Genomic DNA, 20,699 nt, shown 5'->3' with positions numbered 1-20,699 from the left:
TATCAGCGAGTTTTTTACCGTATAGGCACACATTCCTTACTAGCACGCCGTCTCCTTCTTTCAACTCTGAAGCTGTCACATGTTTATCATATCTGGTCTTGTTTCGGTCTGCCATTTTCTGTGAGTTCCCCGTAGCTATCTTGAAGCTTTCCTCAAGATAAGATATCAAATTTTGTACACATTGAGAATGTGATTTACCATGTTTGTCTTTCAAGGGTAGTCTGAAAGTTAAGTCAACTGGAAGTTTGGGTTGTCGTCTGAACATCAGTTCATACGGACTAAAGCCAGTCATCTCATTCCTAGTACAGTTATAAGCAGGGACCAACAGTTTCACAAATTCTCACCAGCAACTTTAATTTTTCACATCCAGGGTTCCCAACATATTCAAGAGGATCCTGTTAACCTTTCAACAGGGATTCCTCTGGTATGATATGGTGTAGTTCTGACTTTCTGAATTCCATCTATCTCACACAATTCTTTAATCAAGTGGGATTCAAAGTCAGGCCGTCTATCACTATGTAGGTGCTCGGGATAACCATAATGTGAGATAAAATGCTCCCATAGGCACTTTGCAACTGTCTTGGCTTTTTGGTTAGGCGTAGGAATAGCCAAAGCAAATCATCAGTTATTACTAACACATCCTCTGTGTTACTTTGATCAGGTTCTAATGTAAGAAAGTCCATGCAGACCAACTGCAAGAGTCGAGTACTCACAATATTCACTAACAGAGCAACTTTCTCAAGCAAGGTCTTTCTTCTTACCCATCAACCACGTTTTAATCTTGTGTTCCACATCTTCAGCCTTCTTGGGCCTCTGACTAAATCCAGGGTATAATCAATACCCATGTGACCGAAGTCATCGTGAGGGCTCTTAAGTACCTCAGATTGAAACTTTTCAGGTAAGCAAGCTGGTATGTTGTTTTATCTCCAGTTAATCTTCCCCTGTAGAGAATTCTGTCTTTTAACTCTAGACGATCCCATTCTCTGAGTCGGTAGGGTAGTCTAGGGATTGCATTTCTCACTGAAGGGGATGGGGGTTTTTTCTCCAGTTTCCATCTGCTTGATGACTTCTCTAATACAAGGATCTGCTAACTGGGAATCTGTAAGCTCAGCGTCAGAGAGATGAGAAATCTCCCGCACTGATCTCCTTGTGTGTAACTGTCAGGTATAGCACTTGAATACATTGTTAAGGATCTGACATATACAGTGGCAACATCTGTGATAACTCTCTCACACCTCTTGCACGAAATCAGTGATAACTTCAACCATATCGCCTGAGTTCACCAGGTGACGCAGTAAACTTTAAGATGCGCTCCCACTCTTTCTGGTACTTTGTTTCACTGAGCAACATTTTGAAGCTTTTGAGATTTGCTTTGCCAACATCAGCCCGTGTTTGTCCCACAATGGGAACCACTTCTAGTTCAGAGGGAAGCTTAGGAGTACCGTGGTGCGACTCCGTCTCTTTCAAGCAGTCTTCTCTTTTCCGTTACTAGTGCCGGATTGGGCTCATAGCAGCAAGAGCTGGCGATGTGCCCACCTTCACCACATTTAAAGCAGTTTTACACTTGGCTGTTTGTCAGTGGTTGTGGACGCTTTTTTATCTTTTGTTTCAGCCTTTCCTTTTGGTGGCTTATCTCTTGCTGTTTTAGAGCTTGCTATTACCTTCTACTGCTCCGTAGCTTGTGGAGTAGCTAGCTCAGCGATTTGTTTAGTCAGTTGAGAAGTAACTGAAATTGGCTGTGCTACAGCATTTTCTTTACCGGCACCTGCAGTCTGTATAATGACACGTTCTGTGACTATTCCTAAATGCTGTTTCATGCATGTGGTTCTGGAAACATGCTTGTCTTCCTCAGTTCGTAGAAATGTCAATAGTTCAGTAAACGATGGTGGTTTTGCTTTTTTCTGTTCCAGTTGCAGCTCTAACATTGGGGAGTGGTCCCAACATCCCCTACAAAACTGCTTTAAGAGATGCTTGTTAGCCTCAGTTTCGACAACCCTGCCTCACTTTACAGTCAGTGTCAATGCTACCTGTAGCTGCTGTAGGTAGACGAATGGTTTTTCACCCGTGTTCTATATCATGTTCATGAATTTGGTGAATAATTCATCACCGTCTTCCATGGCGGCAAAAGCTGAATCTAGGAGATGTATGTAACTAGCAGGTGAAGATCCAGGGCTTGTTGACCTGATGATGTCAGAAGCTGGTGGAAGAACACTTTCAGATATTTTCTGTGTTCTATGAAGTTCAGACACACTTGAGTCTTGCAAGAGCAGTCCAACACTAGCACACCAAGTCTCATAATCTGCCTCATTAGGTGGACGAGAGGTTCTACCAGAAGAAGTTCGGAGCCTTACTGGTGGATTGCCATGAGCCAGCAAGTTATTACTGCGCACAATGTGCTCCACTACAATGCTTTGAATATCTGGAGGGTTTAGATCTCTGGGAGAGAGGAATGGGTTCACTGAAACTCCGTTAGTTTGTATTACAGGGATCGAATTATTCTGCATAGCAGCTAGAGCTGTTTCTGGCCGGTTAGTATCAGAGGAGTCAGCTCTGAGTTGAAGAGTTCTGGTCCTATTATGTACATCTTCAGCAGTTTGAACAGTGACTGCTTCCCTACTCTCAATAGTAAGGGTTTCACTGATCTGGTTAACTTCTCTCTCAGGGTTTCGTCATAATCTTTCCCATTGCACTTCTCTAAGGTTTTCAACTCATCAAGATAAGCTTGAGTGGTGTCTTTTCCAACTTTCTGAGTGTAAACACTGGCTAAAGTTACTACATGGTAGGAAACTTTTTGGTCACCGCTTGTGTGTTGAATGTATGGCTATCAAGGGCTGGAGATCTTGTACGGCAGAACCTAAATTGTACTCTACAATCAAGGACTTCAGAAATTCTGCACTGGGATCAACTAGAGGAATAACTCTGGCAACTGAGCCACATTCTTTTAGAAATCTGGTAGTTCCTCATCTTTTTCTCTTCCTGTTATACCTCTGACTAAAACAGCATTTGGGATTTTGACACCCTTTTCCTCCACGACTTCCATTTTCTTTCAATGTAGGTCTTAATTGAACAAGTGTGTTTGAACAATAAGATTATTTTAGTGTTTTGCATACTAATCAGTGTGTTATTGGTTATCTGTCTCCTGGCTGGCTTGCCAAGTCTTATGTAACACCAGATGCTAGCAGGCCATCGTAAGTTCTAGATATTGGAAGGAGGCAGTGAATAGAGAACACACACTTCTGGAGGTAAGTTTTGTTTATTTTTAAAAAAAGCAATATACAAAATATTTATATGAGTAAGTACAAATCAAAATTCTAACATTCTGTTTCGGTTTCAAATCTCAGATATCAACAAAAACCAAATTCCTGTTTAGCTAGAATCAGTGATATTGATTAGAATTACCTTTATTACTCCAATTCCTCTAACTAATTAGATCTGGTCTTATTCCCGCACTGATACTTCATCTTGGGTGGCTTGTCAACTTGTTTCTTGTTTAGTTGGATGAAATAGTTGATCATCCATGGTAAGTCCAGTCACAAGCTTATACAAAAAAAACCTGACCAAATCCTTGGTGTGATACAACAGAACTATTTTTCTGGTTACACGGTAGAGATCTTAGACACTCATTTCTGCCGATATTGTCTCGTTACAGCTGCTGTTTGTTATAGCCGTAGCTTCAATAGATCTTCTATCACTATCGTCTCTCCTCCAGGGGTTTCACCCTGAGATTTTCAAGTAAGCAGGGTACAGATACTCACTACGAATTCCACTTTAACAGTTTATATCTTTAGTTTCTAAGAGTTTGCTTCGTTCCTCTTGCTTTCTCATGCTGCGTCAGCCACACTTCGTTCTCGCATAGCTTTTTTTCTCAAGTTCTTTTTTTAAAATTCGGTAAACCTCGTTTTCATCCCTCCACAGGTGGAGCTTTCTAACATTACTTCTTTGGGTTTAATTAACCTGGGTTACAATTTATAGGTGGGAGACAAATGGTTTCTCCATCAAATCTGGAATCAGTTACATGGTGGATTGGATAGTGGACTACTTGACAGATAGACCTCAGTATGTGCGGTTGGGAGACTGTAGGTCTGACACGGTGGTCAGCAGCACAGGGGCGCCGCAGGGAACCGTACTCTCTCCGGTCCTGTTCACCCTGTACACATCAGACTTCCAATATAACTCGGAGTCCTGCCATGTGCAGAAGTTCGCTGATGACACGGCCATAGTGGGGTGTGTCAGGAATGGACAGGAGGAGGAGTATAGGAAACTGATACAGGACTTTGTGATATGGTGCAACTCAAACTACCTGCGTCTCAATATCACCAAGACCAAGGAGATGGTGGTGGACTTTAGGAGATCTAGGCCTCATATGGAGCCAGTGATCATTAATGGAGAATGTGTGGAGCAGGTTAAGACCTACAAGTATCTGGGAGTACAGTTAGACGAGAAGCTAGACTGGACTGCCAACACAGATGCCTTGTGCAGGAAGGCACAGAGGCGACTGTACTTCCTAAGAAGGTTGGCGTCATTCAATGTCTGTGGTGAGATGCTGAAGATGTTCTATAGGTCAGTTGTGGAGAGCGCCCTCTTCTTTGTGGTGGCGTGTTGGGGAGGAAGCATTAAGAAGAGGGACGCCTCACGTCTTAATAAGCTGGTAAGGAAGGCGGGCTCTGTCGTGGGCAAAGTACTGGAGAGTATAACATCGGTAGCTGAGCGAAGGGCGCTGAGTAGGCTACGGTCAATTATGGATAACTCTGAACATCCTCCACATAGCACCATCCAGAGACAGAGAAGCAGTTTCAGCGACAGGTTACTATCGATGCAATGCTCCTCAGACAGGATGAAGAGGTCAATACTCCCCAATGCCATTAGGCTTTACAATTCTACCGCCAGGACTTAAGAACTTTTTAAAAAGCTATTATTAATGCTTTTGAGATAGTGATTTAGATGCATATCATATTTTTTTACTGAGTTAAGTATTGTATGTAATTAGTTTTGCTACAACAAGTGTATGGGACATTGGAAAAAAGTTGGAATTTCCCCATGGGGATGAATAAAGTATCTATCTATCTATCTATCTATCAGTTGACAACTCTCCCCTGTCTCATGTGTTGCATTCAACTCTTTGCTGAAGAAGGTACAGGAGCCTTAGGAGTCACACCACCAGCTTCAGGAACAGTTATTACCCTCAACCACCAGGCTCTTGAACCAGAAGGGAACACTGAATTCAAATTCACTCACCCAGTCAGTGAACTATTCCCACAGTCTACATCTTATGTTCTTGATATTTATCACTTATTTATTTATTATTGTTATAATTTCTTTTTGTATTTGCACAGTTTGTTGTCTTCAGCATCTTGATTGTTTGTCTGTCCTGTTGGGGGCGGTCTTTCACTAGTTCTATTGTGCTTCTTGTATTTACTATGAATGCCCACAAGGAAATGAATCTCAGGGTTGTATATGGTGACATATATGTATGTACTTTGATAATAAATTTACTTTGAACCTTCAATCCGTGAAATGGACAAGAGAATAAAATGAGTGATTGAGACACATAAGTCAAAGCCTCCCTGTACATGGACGATGTCACCATCTTCTGCTCAGGACGGTTTGCAGATTGATCAGCATCTGTGACCAGTTTGAGTTGGCATCCTGGGCCAGAGATCAATGGCAGGAAAATTGAGGTTATGCCCTTTAGCAACTTGACTGACCAATCCAGTCCTCTTCACCACCAGGCCTGACTGCCTGAAGGTGCTGGGGATCCGGTTCAGAGGGGTTGATGCATATAACAGGATTTGGCTGGAGCAGATTGGTACGGTTTTGTGGAAATAGAGCTCTCTGCCAATAACTAGGAAGAATGGTGCAATATGCACTCAAGAGTTCCCCAGTCCTCTGTCTCAGTAATTACCAGGGACATCTTCTAGCTTTTCTGGGGCTCCAAGGTGGGGAAAGTCCGATGGGTCACGATGCAGAAGTCCCCTGAGAATGGAAGCAAATGTGTACGTAACCTGCCCTCATCCTGATGACCAGTCTTGTATGTGACAGTGTAGATCCAAAGTACCTGGGCACCAACTATCTCTACATACTACCTGTCCTCTGTGGAGTTCTTCCATGTAAGCACCTTTGATCAAAAGCTCCCCAGATGGTGGTCAGTGTGTAACATACTGCAGACACTGTAGGACAGGGAGTCTGGATATGGTGAGATAGTTCCTTGAGCAACCTGTCCAAGTCATCTGTCAGAATGCCTCATTGCCAGATCTCACCAACAAGCACCAAGAGCTACATACATCCTGTCTACCCTCACTCTATTTCCCCCCAACCCCCGACAAAACAGAGCTAGGGTTCCCCTTGTCTTCACCTACCACCTCACAAGCCTCCTCATCCAACACATAACTCTTCACAACTTCCACTATCTCAACAGGATCCCACCACCAGGCATATCTTCCCTCCCTGTTCTTCTCCCCATTCCCCAGGGACTGCTTTGTCTATGACTCCCTTGTCAGCTCTTCCCTGCCTCCAGGCACTTATACCTGCAACTGCACTCTGTTATAGTTGCCCCAATGCCCCTTCCCTCAATACCACTCAGGGCTCTAAAGAGTCCTTCCAGGTGAAGCAGTCCTTCACATGTGAATCCTTTGAGGTCCTTTGTTGTACCCGGTGCTTCCAGAGCAGCCTCCGTTACATTGGTGAGACCTGATGTAGACCTGGGATCTCTTCACTGAGCCCCCTCACTTCATCGGACAAAGTAGCCAGGATCTCCCAGCTGCTAGCCATTTCAATTCCATTTCCCACTGTCACACCAAATACTTGAAGAGATGTTCTTCAACCTGCAGATATGGGACTTCAAGCTTCTGAAACCACAGCCCAATGAGAACAGAGAAAAGATGGCATGGCCCAGATGGCACGGATCTTTGTATGTTGCCTTCTTGAGGCAGCATGCTCCGTAGATAGCCCCAATAGTGGGAAGGAGGTAGCCATGAAGTACTAGGCCGAGTCCAATACTCTGCCCAGCTCCTCACGTTCCTGTGCACTCGGATTGCTTTTGGTGGTTGATTGGGCTCATTGAAGTTGGCCGCTTCATTGTGAATAGTGCCTCACACATCCCAACAAGCTGAGAGAATTCCATCGTACGTCTGAATTGTGCCTCGTAGCAGGTATATGGGTGATGGAAAGGCTTTGCGGTGTCAGAACACGTATCATTCATGACAGGTTACCTATCCTCTGACCTACTCTTGTTGACATACCCTTTACGTGTCTGGTCCAGTTGAATTTCTGATCAATGTCGACACCAGGACCTTGGTGGTAGAGGATGATATTAGTTATGCCCCTGAACGTGAAGGATGGCTGATTAGATTCTCATCAGAGTTGGTTATTACCCTGCCTCTTCCATTAAATGAGTATTACTTGCACTTATTAGACCTGGATGATGTCTTGGACTTGCTGATTCTGGGCATGGACTGCTTCATTTGCTGAGAAGCTGAAAGTGAAGCAATCACCCATTTCTGATCTTATGGGAGAAAGAAGATCATTGATGAAAGTAGTGGCATCTAGACAACTACCTAAAGGATCTTCTGCAATAATCTCCTGTGATAGGGTTATCTACCAGTAAGTATGGCCATCTCCCTTTCTGAGGCATAACTCCAGTCGCTGAAATACTTGTCCCTTTGTCCCATCAGTTTGACCAGGGTTCTTGTTGCTGCCTTGAAGTCAGCGGGTGATTGTCCTCACCCCTGGACTTGACCTCTTTGGACTGAGCCAAGGCAGTGATGAGGTCTGAAGCCGAGTGGCCCAGGTGGGAACTGGAGAGTAGGTGATTAAGGAGCAAGCGCTGCTGGAAACCTGAAATAAAGGGGAGAGTGGGAATGGGCAGGCATCGGTTAGAGATTGAGAAGGAGAAACCACTTGCGACTGTGAAATATCGAAGATGTGGCAGTTGGCCTGTGGTAACTGCTAAGTAAAATTCAGACAGTTGCTAATGGTTCTGTTCAGCGAGAAAGCAAGGCTTGGCAATAACTTCCAGACCTACTTGGTGCTTTTTGATGATCAGTGACAATATTCTTTGTGCAATTGCGGATGCAAACCGCATAGTTGAAAATCCTCCACACGGAGCAACCCTGGGACATGGCTACAGGCACTTTGGCAGCCAATGAGATTGAAGTTGTAGCTGAGCAGAAGGTACAGGAGGCTTCACAGAAATCACTCACACTGAAAGGCAGACAGTTCACACCTTGTTCAACACCAAGTCGACCACTCTACCCTTAGAACCCAGAGCTCACTCTCTCCCTGACGTACTGACATGATCTGTCTGATCCTCATGCTTGAAGACCCTGACCAACATGGTGCTTGTGCAACTTATTTCAAAGCTGTGTTCATAGACATTCATTAAGTAGCATTTTGGAGCTGATACAGCATCTCTGGCAATGTGTCATGAAACCCAGATAGACATCCAATTTGTTTTGAATGTGTAGAACGTCATTGTAGCCTGGCAGAACCTCAGACAATGCTAGTGTCGACTAGGAACAGTCCAGTAATAATGCAATAGGCTAAATAACAGTGATTGAAAAACACAAAAACAAGAATGTGCAATGAAATGAAAATGAGACTAAAATAATATTACTTAGCTGTTAGTCTATATATTTATCCACTTATTTTTGAATTCCATTGCCTATCTCAAACATCAAGCAATTGGATGGCTTTACTTAACATACATTAAGTATTCCTGTTTCTACTTGGGCACAATAAACCTGCATTCCATTGTGGCCACATTGAAGTACAGTAAACTTTGCCGTATAATCCGATGGCTGAGCTGTCACTGAATATAGATTTCCCACTGTTGAGGCTAACAGTGTCTTTTCTGCAACTCTGTATTATTTTCATAACACTCTCAACTGACCACTGAGAGGTACTGTTATTCTGCAGTGACTGGATTTGTGACTGGTGCAGTAACCTATTGACAATGGAGTGCGCCTCTACAGCAACTATCTCTACAGAGATTGAGGATGAATTTGAAGATGAACATGAAGAAAAGGAAGCAGAAGTAGAATCTGAAACTGAACAACGAGGTATGGCTATATATTTGATTATCTGCTTTACTCTACTGCATATTCACCTTTCTCTCAAAGCACAAATGTGGTATCAATTTGGAAAAGGTCGTAAGCTGCAAGAAAGAATTCGGACTTAAAAACTGGTAAAAATGACCACTTTTCAGAGCAATATAATAAACCTTAGACCACAATGGACCCCATGAATAATTATATAATGTAATGTAGTAGGGGGCAATATATATATATATATATATATATATATATATATAGTACATACACACACACAGTGGATTCCAGTTAATTGAAGTGAGGTGTCAGTTAATTGGGGCAGCTGGTTATTTGGGACATCTCTTAAAGAACAAAAATTAATCAAGGAAAAAGCCAGCATTTCTATTTGGGACACTGTGCCTCTTACTTGGGACAGAAGACTGGCACCAAATCGTTTCTTACTAGTGTCAGTCGTGTGGGCTTGTGTGGCCATTAGACATTAAATCATGCTTGGAGTGAGAAGTTCTTTAATAGTGTTTGTTGCATGTGTTTGTGTTCAAAAAGCAGAGAGTTTTGTCACTAACAGTTGGTGAGAAATAAACAGTAAGGCAATTCAGAACCGTCTTGCTCACCGCGGTTTTAAGCATTCGGATTTGGAAATTCCAGAAATGGCTGGGAGTGAAGATTAAAGAATTTCACTACTTCAACAGGTTGGGAACTATGAAAAATTTGAAGATATTGACAATCATCTTGAAATCATTTTCGTGAATCTCCTTTTTCCTCTCCAGTTTACAGCATATCCTTTCTAAGATAAGGGACCCAAAATGCTCACAGTACTGCAATGCAGCTAATGCAGGGGTGGCCAACCTATGGCACACGTGCCAGAAGTGGCGCATTGCACCCCAGTGATAACAATAAAAAAGTAAGCCTACTCATGCAAAAAGTATTAACCAAAAACCGATTTGTAGAAAAAAATATCTGTAACAGGAATTCAAGTAGCTTAGAGCTAGAAATAGGTTTTACTGAGAATAAATCTAAAACGTAGCAATTATTTTTAGAGATTTTATTATTTCATGTACATCTTTTGGCAAATGTTATCTTCTTTCACATTAATCTGTTTTCAATTAAAAAAATGTTCAATGAGTCAAACTATGAAAGAAGGACTTTTGTTCTGCAGTCGTTCCGTAACTGTTCAATGCACGTCTGATCCTTAGGCACCAGGCGTCTGCACCAGTGGTGCGTCACAGGATTTTGCCATTCAGTTTACAGTTGACACTTGTGCACTATGGAGTCGTGCTTTGTTCGTCCTTTGTGAACGTTTGCAGTTTTGTACTTTTTCGAAAATTAAGCCTTGTTTTTACATTCAGTTACCCGTCACAGTGCAAAAGAAAATGAGCAAAAGAAAAGCAAGAAGTGATTGTAAGCATGAATTCAATGAACAGTGGGAAAATGAGTTCTTATTTATAGCGGGACCGTCAGAAAAACCATTGTGCATTGTTTGTGAAAACACTTTCTCACATAATAGAAGATATGATCTTAATAGACACTATAAAACACAACATCAGACAGAAATAGAAGGAAAACTAAAGTTAGTGCTTGGGTCTGAGTTACAGAAAGAATATGTGATTAAGAAATAGGAAGAATTCAAAAGAAGACAAAATATATTTGTTAAAAGTCTCATTAAGGTAAGTAATGTTTATCTTATCTTTATATTAAATCAATATTTCATGTAAAAATGCTAAATATGTCCATATTAACATATTTTTACAAGAAATGAATGAGAGTACAAGAGTTCTATGGTGCATCTGAACTTGTACGTGAAAAAATTGACTCATGGAACGTAAAAGGTTGGCCACCCCTCAGCTAATGTCTCAACATTACATCCTTGCTTTTATATTTTAGTCCTCTTGAAATGAATGCTAACATTGCATTTGCCTTCCTCACCACAGACTCAACCTGCAAAATAACCTTTAGGGAATCCTGCACAAGGACTCCTAAGACCCTTTGCATCAGTTTTTTTTAATTTTTCTCCATTTAGAAAACAGTCAACCTTTTTTTCTTCTACCAAAGTGCATGGACATACATTTCCTGACACTGTACCCCATCTGCCACATCTTTGCTCATTCTTCTAATCTGTCTAAGTCCTTCTGTAGCTTCTCTACTTCCTCAAAACTACCGGTCCCTCCACCTATCTTCATATTGTCTGCAAAATTTGCAACAAAGCCATCAATTCCATCATCCAAATCATTGACAATAATGTAAAAAGAATCAGTCCCAACACAGACCCCTGTGGAGCACCACTAGTCACCGGCAGCCAACCAAACAGACCCCCTTTATTTCCACTCTTTGCCTCCTGTCAATCAACCACTGCTTTATCTATACTAGAATCTTTCCTGTAATACCACGAGCTAATAATCTATTAAGCAGCCTCACGTGTGGTACCTTGTCAAAGGTCTTCTGAAAACCCAAGTACACAACATCAACCAATTCTCCTTTGTCTATCCTACTTGTTATTTCTTCAACAGATTTGTCAGGAAAGATTTTCCCTTGAGGAAACCATGCCTATTTTATCATGTGCCTCCAAGTATCCCCAAGCCACGTCCTTAACATTGCCTCCAACATCTTCCCAACCACTGAAGTTAGACTAACTGGCCTAACATTTTCTTTCTTCCGCCTCTCTCTGGTCTTGAAAAGTGGAGTGAATGACATTTGCAATTTTCCGGTCTTATAGAAACACTTCAGAATCTAGTGATTCTTGAAAGACCATTACTAGTGCCTCCACAATTTCTTCAGCTACTTCTTTCGGAATCCTGGGGCATATACCATCTGGTCCAGGTGACTTATCTACTTTCAGACCTTTCAATTTCTGAAAAACCTCCTTCCTAGTAATGGTAACTTCACACACTTCATGACCCCTGACACCTGAAACTTCCTTCATACTGCTAGTGTCTTCCACAGTGAAGACTGATGCAAAATACTTATTCAGTTCATCCACCATTTTCTTGACCCCGTTACTATCTCTCCAGCATCGTTTTCTAGCAGTCCAATATCCACTGTCACCTCTCTTTTATACTTTATGTATCTGAAGAAATTTTTGCTATCCTCTTTAATATTATTGGCTAGCTTACTTTCGCATTCCATCTTTACCTTCTTAATGACTTTTTATTTACCTTCTGTTGTATTTAAAAGCTTCCCAATCCTCTAACTTCCAATTAATTTTTGCTCTATTATATGTCCTCTCTTTGGCTTTTATTTTGGCTTTGACTTCCCTTGTTATCCATGGCTGTGTCATCCTGCCTTTAGAATACTTCTTCCTGTTTGGGATGTATATATCCTGTGCCTTCTGAATTGTTCCCAGAAATTCCAGCCATTGCTGCTCTGCTGACATCCCTGCCAGTGTTCTTTTCCAATCAGTTCTGGCCAACTCCTCTCTCACGTCTCTGTAATTCCCTTTACTCCACTGTGATACTGATACATCTGACTTTAGCTTCTCCTTCTCAAATTTCAGAGCAAATTTGATCACTTTCCCCTAAGGGGAAATCCTTAGCTCTCTTTTACCTTAAGCTCTCTAATTATTTCTAGTTCATGGCATAACACCCAGTCCAGAATAGCGGATCCCCTCGTGGGCTCAACCACGAGCTGCTCTAAAAAGCTACTTCGTAAGCCTTCTAGAAACTCCCCGTCTTTTATTCCCACACTAACCGAGTTTCCGAATCTACCTGCATATTGAGATCCCCCATGATTATTGTAACATTGCCCTTTTTACATGCCTTTTCTATCTCCTGTTGTAACATGTAGACCACAACCTTACTCCTGTTTTATGAGTCTGTATACAACTGGCTTCAGGATTTTCTTACTCTTGCAGTTCCTTAGCTCTATCCACAATAATTCAGCACACCTTTCGACCTTATGTCACCTCTTTCTAATGATTTAGTTTCATTTTTTATGAACACAACCACACCACCCTCTTTGTCTTTATGCCTGTCCTTTTGATACAATGCATATCCTTGGACGCTCTAAGCTTCTTTCAGCCATGATTCAGTGATGCCTACAGCATCATAGATGCCAGTCTGCAACTGTACTACAAGTTCATCGACCTAATTCCGTATACTGCGCGCATTTAAATACCTTTCATCCTGTATTCACCCTTTTCGATTTTGTCCACATTTTCATTGCAGCTCATCTTGTTGCCTGCAATTTTGCCCTATCATCAGCCTCTCTTTGCTCAGAGTCTCACTACACATTGTCTCTGTTTGTAAACCAACTACCACATCTTCAGCATCCTCACTCCAATTCCCACCCCCTTGCCAAATTAGTTTAAACCCACCCGAACAACTCTAGTCAACCTGCCCGCAAGGAAATTGGACCCCTCTGGTTCAGGTGTAACCCTTCCCTTTTGTACTGTTCATACCTTCCCCAGAAGAGGTCCCAATGATCCATAAACCTGAATCCCTGCCCCCGCACCAGTTCCTCAGCCACGCATTCACCTGCCAAATCATCCTACTCTTACCCTCACTGGCACGTGGCACAGGCAGCAATCCAGAGATTACCACTCTGGAGGTCCTGTTTCTCAGCTTTCTACCTAGCTCCCTAAATTCTCTCTTCAGGTCCTCCTCTCCTTGTCTGCCTATGTCATTGGTGCCAATATGTACCAAGACTTCTGCTGCTCACCCTTGCCTTTGAGAATGCCATGGACAGGATCTGAGACATCTCTGATCCTGGCATCAGGATCGTATAGAATAAAATAGAATAGAAATACTTTATTGTCACCAAACAATTGATACTAGAGCATACAATCATCACAGTGATATTTATTTCTGCGCTTTGCGCTCCCTGAAGTACAAATTGAAGTAAGTGTAATAAAAATTTAAATTATAAATCATAATTAGAAAAATAGAAAAGGGAAAGTACGGTAGTGCAAGTCAGGTCCGGATATTTGGAAGGTACGGCCCAGATCCGGGCCAGGATCTGTTCAGCAGTCTTATCACATTTGGAAAGAAGCTGTTCCCAAATCTGGCCGTATGTATCTTTATGCTCCTGAACCTTCTCCCAGAGGGAAGTGGGACAATAAGTGTGTTGGCATATTAACATACAACCCAGTTGTCTCTATCACACCCACAGAACCTTGTCTCTTTTCCTCTGGCTAAAGAATATCCTACCAACACTGCAGTCCTCTTCACCTCTCTGCTCTTTGAGCCACAGCACCAGACACAGTGACAGAAACCCAGTCACTATGGCTCCTCCTGGTAGGCCATCCCCCTCAATAGTATCTAAAGTTGTATACTTATTATTGAGGGGAATGGCCACAAGTGTGCTCTGCATTGGCTGTGCATTTCCCCTCCCTCTCCTGACAGTCACCCAGTTACCTGTCTCCTGCAACCTAGGGGTGACTGCCTCCTGTCTATCACATCTGCATTGTCCTCATCGAGCTGCAGCTTCAGTTCCTTAAAACATTCTGTCAGGAGTGCAGCTCGGTGCACCTGGTGCAGATGGTTTATCTGGGAGACTGGAGGTCAGGAAGTTTTAAATTTATTTTTCTAAGATACATTTCTCTGTCATTTCCTTACACTAAGATTGAGAAGGCAATGGTCTTTATTATCAGCCATTACCCTAGGGATAATATCTATTAGAGGAACATAAATCTGAATAACAATTAATAACAGACCCAGTTACTTCAAATTTGTAATTTGTAAAATAAATGATATTCAAGTACCTTTCTACTGTCTTCTGTTTTCAATGATGTTGTTACTCTCTGTTTGCTAAGCAATAGGCTCAGTCACCAATGTGAAGAATCACAGCAAGATATTACTGCAACCAAAATGTGACTTCAATTCTCTCTCTTATGTTATTTATAATAATGTCTCCCTGTTTCCACATCAGTCACTTACCTTTTGATATTCAATTTTGCTATGAGGAAATTTTGCTATGAGGAAACAATAACCTTTTGAGTGAATAAATATCACATTCGAAAGGTTTAATTTTTCTTCAAATTAAGGGTACAAAACAAATTGCAAGTGCATGCTGCCCCATGTAGCAAATAGGTCCCGTTACTTACAGATGCCCGTAAGTATATTTTGTCCATAAATTAGAAAATACACAAAAATCACTCTATGGCAACTGTACTCCACAGTATTGTAATGAAAGGCATCAGAAACACTTAAGCCTGATATAAAAAAGAACAATGAAAGAAAATGAATAGAGAGAAGAAACTAGTTCTGCTGTTCATAGGAACAAATAAATGCATATATGTCAGACTACTGAATTTAACAAGTATTATATGATCTCTTTGAACGTCGTGGTGTCCATAAATTAGGCATTCATAACCCAAAGACAGATTGTATATGGAGCTTTACATCTGCAGTCAATATTTTTCCAGTTTTCTTTGTTAGCTTGTTCAATAATAAACTCGTAAACCAGCAATCTTGAAGAAGAGAATATCGTAGCTTTATCAGTCGATTATTACTGGTGCTGCTTGTCAGCTTTCTTTTTGAAAAATACTTTAATTTCTATTGGTTCTGCCCCTTACAAGTAACCTACATCTATTAGGTGTAGCAAATTGAACTTGCTATTCTTTTAGAATCAGAATCCCCAAAACTGCTCCAACTTCTACTTTGATTAAATATATCTTGAACAACAATCGCTTTCTTCTGTACTTCACATTTACAATGCAAAAACAAACTTAAACAAATCAAAGAAATGAAATCAGAAGAAAGACATTGGAGAGAAGAAGGCAGGTGAGACTGGAATCCTCCTTCCAGAGAAGGAGGTTTAAGTGGATCAAGGTAAGACTGCAACAGTGGGTGTGTGCATAAAATATCAAAGTGAAGGGGATAGAGAATTCAGGGCTGATAGAACTTGGAGCAATGGAGTGAAGGAAAACTATGACCTGTTGAAAAATATTCAGATAAATCACTTTTCAAATCTATTGCAAAGATTCTAAACGGTTCCCCAAGGATTTGTTCATACCAAACCTCGTCACACAATATTTGATAAAGTAATAACATTTTCTTTTTAATTATGAATTAAAATATGCAGGAACACCAAAGGGCAACTATACAAGCATTGTACTGTCAATCTGTACGTGAATGATTGTTGCAAGTGCACCAGTTATTTTCAGTTAAAATGAACATTGAATTTCTGTTTCCTTTCCACTAGAAGCCCCTAAGGACGTCAAGACAACTTTCAACACGGCCCATAGGGAATGGATTCCCTCCACTTTCTGTAATATTCCAAAGGAGTCCTATCTGTTTGCAGGTTATGACATCACCATCCACGAATCGACAGATCACTTTGGAGCAGTGATCTGGCCTGCGGTGCGTTATACAAGATAGAGTCATTTGGAATGTTGAGCTTGGGCGGGAAAAAGCATTTGCAATATAGAACATAGAAAACAATGATAAACACGCTTTCTGTGCTTTGCACGAGCTTATCTACCAATCTGAATTTACTCTCTTCATTATTGGATTAATTTTGCTTGGGATGTTAGAGCTCAAGTGTTGTGTTTGTCACTCAGAGAGAGCAGGATTATCTCAGGGGTTCTTGCATTAGTTGTATTACTGATCACATTCAAAAGGAGGGCTGACTGAGCTGGTGATGGGTGCTGGACACAGGGGTCATTCCAACACAGGACTGAGACTCCCTTGCCGCTATGATTCACCTCAGGGCTGCAAGATGCCAAGTAGCCAAAAACAGAGCACATAAACATATCGCATTTCCATGCTCCATAAAATGGCGTAGACAGAAGGTATAAAGAAGGAATGGAAATGATTCACATTATAATGGATGAAAGTAGATAGGATCATTAAGTTGTACAGCAAAGACACAGGCCCTTCAGTCCATCATATTCATGCTATCTGTTGTAGCTACCTACATTAGTCCTATATACTGTATTAAGTCCATAGCCTTCTCTATATTTGTTTGGATGCTTTGGAAATACTGTGAGGTTTCTGGCCTCCATTACCTCTTCAGACAGCGCATTCCAGACTCTAAAGACTTGCCGCGTAAAAAAAAATTACCTCACTTCCTACCTGTCACCTGCAACCTATGCTCATTTGTCATAGACACCTGCATCATGTGTAAAAGCTTTTTATTTTCTACCTTATCTAACCTATCAGAATTTTGTATACATCTATCTGGTGCCCTGCTTAGTCTTCTCCACTTCAGGAAAGCCAACCCAACCTATCCTGTCTCTCCTCCTAACCAAATACTCCATTCTGGGGTACAATCACGTCCTTCCTGTTCTGTGCACAGTTTCTGTGGTCTCCATTCCTCCAACCTTAGTTCCCTGGCTCAAACTCAAAATCAATCCTGCTTGCACAGACTGTCTCAGACTGGAGTGAGGTGCTGCACTGTGACTGAAATTCAACATACAATGGCAAAGCAACATCAACTTCATGGACCCTGTACAGATTACAGAGGAGGAGGTGTTTGCTGTCCTGAGGTAAATTAGGGTGGATAAATCCCCAGAGCTTGACAAGGTGTTCCCTTGGACCCTGCAGGAGGCAAGTGCAAAAATTGCTGGGGTCCTAGCTGAGATACTTAAATCATCCTTGGCCACAGGTGAGCTACCAGAGGATTGGAGCATAGTCAAAGTGGTTCTGTTGTTCAAGAAAGGCTCTAAAGATAAACCAGGAAATTATAGGCCGGTGTGCCTGACATCAGCAGTGGGAAAGTTATTGGAATGTAATCTAAGGGACCAGATACAGTATATAAGTGTTTGGATAGACATGGACAGATTAAGGATAGTCAGCATGGCTTCATGCATGGTAGGTCATGTTTAAACAATCTTATAGAGGGTTTGAGCAAGCTACCAGGAAAGTTCATGAAGGCATCAACTCGAGTAAGGAATCAGACAAGGTCCTGCATGGGTATTTGTTCAAGAAGGTTCAGTCGCTTTGTATTTAAGATGAGGTAGTAAATTGGATTAGACATAATGTTTGTGGGAGAAGCAAGAGGGTTGCCCCCCTAATTAGAGGCCTGTGACTAGATGAGTGCCGCAGGGCTCAGTGCTGGGTCCATTGTTGTTTGTCATCTATATCAACGATCTGGATGATAATGTGATTAACTGGATCAACGAATTTGCGGATGACACCAAGAGTGGGAGCATAGTGGACAGCGAGGAAGACTATTATGGGTTTCAGAGAGATCTGCATCAGCTGGAATAATGGGCTGAAAATGGCAGATAGCATGTAATGCAGAGGAGTGAGGGGTTTGCACTTTGGAAGGTCCAGACAGAGTAGGTCTTACCCAGTGAACGGTAGAGCACTGAGGAGTGTGGTAGAACAAAGAGACCTGTGAATACAGGTCCAGAATTTATTGAACGTGGCATCACAGGTAGATAGGGTCATAAAGAAACTTTTGGTACAGTAAACACGAGGAAATCTGCAGATGCTGGAAATTCAAGCAACACACACAAAATGCTGGTAGAACACAGCAGGCCAGGCAGCATCTATAGGGAGAAGCGCTGTCGACGTTTCGGGCCCAGACCCTTCGTCAGGACAGGGTCTTCTCCCTATACTTCTATAGGGAAGTATAGAAGTATATATACTTCTATCTATACTTCTCCCTATAGGCTGCCTGGCCTGCTGTGTTCTACCAGCATTTTGTGTGTTTTGGTACAGTACATTGGCTTCATAAATCAAATACTGAGTACAGGAGATGGGATGTTATATTGAAGTTGCATACGACATTGTTGAGTCCTAATTCAGAGAATTGTGTGTACTTTTGGTCACCTACCTACAGGAAAAATGTAAATAAGGTTGAAAGAGTACAGAGGATATTGCCGGGTCTGCAGGACCTGAGTTATAAGGAAAGATTGAAAAGGTTAAGACTTTATCCCTAGGAAAGTAGACGGTTGAGAGGAGATTTGAAGGAGATATACAAAACTATGAGGGGTATAGATAGGGTAAATGCAAGCAGGCTTTTTCCATTGAGATTGAATGGAACTACAACCAGAGGTCATGGTTAAGGGTGAAAGGTGAAATATTTGGTGGGAACATGAGTGGAAACATCTTCACCCAGAGGGTCATGAGAGTGTGGAATGAGCTGCCAGCACAAGTGGTGCATGCAAGTTCAATTTCAAAGCTTAAGAGAAGTTTAGTGAGGTTTATGGAAGGTAGGGGAGGGATATTGTCACAGTGCAGGTTGATGGGAGTAGGCCATTTAAATGGTTTGGCATAGACCAGATGGGCTGAAGGGCCTGATTATGTGCTGTACTTTTCTATGACTCTAATATAATGATTGTGCCTGAACAAATCCCATCCATAACACATTTGGAAGTCTTAGACAGATGGCAAAGGTCTGCTTTTTCTGATGTCAATATCTTTAAATTATCCTTAAATATGTAATGGATGTTAAAAATTAAATAAAGAATTGTATTTAACATTTAATAAGCATTTCCAAAAACTAAAGAGCTAAAATCAAAATTTAAGGAGCTGAGAAACATTATAGCAACAACAAATCCTGAATAAAAGGAAGCAACACACACAAAATGCTGGAGGAACTCAGCAGGCCAGTAGCTGAATATTTTCTTGTGTTGGTATAAATGGAACCCGTCGCATTCATCTCTACTGTACATGTTGAGTGAATGTGCTATCAGTTCTTGCATCAGGTCTAACCTGGACCTATGGGCAGATTCTGCGGTCTAAATGCTGTGGGATCTCAACAAGATCTTGCTGTATTGCTGGTCTTTGTTGCAATTCAGTGCCAGAGTGCAGCTGTGAACTGGAGCTTAGTCAGCAAAAGTAGCACGTCTCCATTCGCTCACAAGTTCTGGCACGTACATTGAGAGATGTTGATAGTTCTAGGTGAAACTCTTGGCATCTTCCAGCAAAATCTGGGCCATAAATGAAGGTGCTGGTGTGGCAAAAAATCATAGCAATACCTTCTGCGTCACAGCTATCTCCAAGTTTTCCAACATATAAGCATGAGAAATAAGAGCAGGGGTGGTCCCTTGTCCCATCAAACCTGCTCCACCATTCATCATTGCTTATCTTCCATCTCAATTAAAAGTTCAAAGTAAATTTATTATTAAGGTACATACACAACCCTGAAGTTTGTTCTCTTGTGGGCATACTCAATAAATCCAGAAACCATGACAGATTCAATGACAGACCATACCCAACAGGGCAGATAAACAACCAATATGCAAAAGACTGTGCAAATAAAAAATAAAAAATGAAGAAAAAAGATGAAAGAATAATTTAAAATACGTCCTTGAAAGTGAGTCCATAGGTTGTGGGAACAAAATTGAATGAATTTAATTCCATGGATGCTGCCTGACCTGCTGAGTTCCTCCAGCGTGTTGTATGTGTGGCTTTGACCCCAGCATCTGCAGTGTACTTTGTGTGTTGAATGAATTTATCCCTTCTGGTTCAAGAGCCTGATGGTTGAGAACAAGATGGTAATAACTGCCCCTGAATCTGGTAGTGTGAGTCCTGAGGCTCCTGTACCTTCCTCTTCGTGGTAGCAGTGAGAAGAGAGCATGGCCTGAGTGGTGGGGGTCCCTGACAGTTCTCTGTGTAGATCTGCTCAGCGGAGGAGAGGGAGTTACCCATGGTGCACGGGGCCATATCGGTAGAATTGTAGCACGTCACTCTCTTGGATTTTCACTGAGCCCCTTGATTCTCCTAAGATCCAGAAACCAATTAACTCTGCACCTCCGCGGCACTCCAG

The 20,699-nt window shown here is 41.7% G+C and overlaps 1 protein-coding gene across 2 annotated transcripts in view; it reads left to right on the top strand.

Moving 5' to 3' along the window:
- Positions 1–20,699, top strand: part of LOC140726620 (protein-lysine methyltransferase METTL21C-like) — a 60,309-nt gene that overhangs the window by 24,227 nt on the left and 15,383 nt on the right. For both annotated transcript variants that reach the window (XM_073043224.1, XM_073043225.1), the window contains exons 2-3: positions 8,914–9,056; positions 16,182–16,339. In XM_073043224.1, coding sequence (XP_072899325.1) covers positions 8,914–9,056; positions 16,182–16,339 — 301 coding nt within the window. The remainder of the gene's footprint in view (positions 1–8,913; positions 9,057–16,181; positions 16,340–20,699) is intronic.

The sequence above is a fragment of the Hemitrygon akajei genome, chromosome 4 (assembly GCF_048418815.1).
Source record: "Hemitrygon akajei chromosome 4, sHemAka1.3, whole genome shotgun sequence".
Taxonomy (NCBI): Eukaryota; Metazoa; Chordata; class Chondrichthyes; order Myliobatiformes; family Dasyatidae; genus Hemitrygon; species Hemitrygon akajei.
Note: the sequence above shows the minus strand (reverse complement) of the source record. Positions and strands in the feature narration are given on the sequence as shown.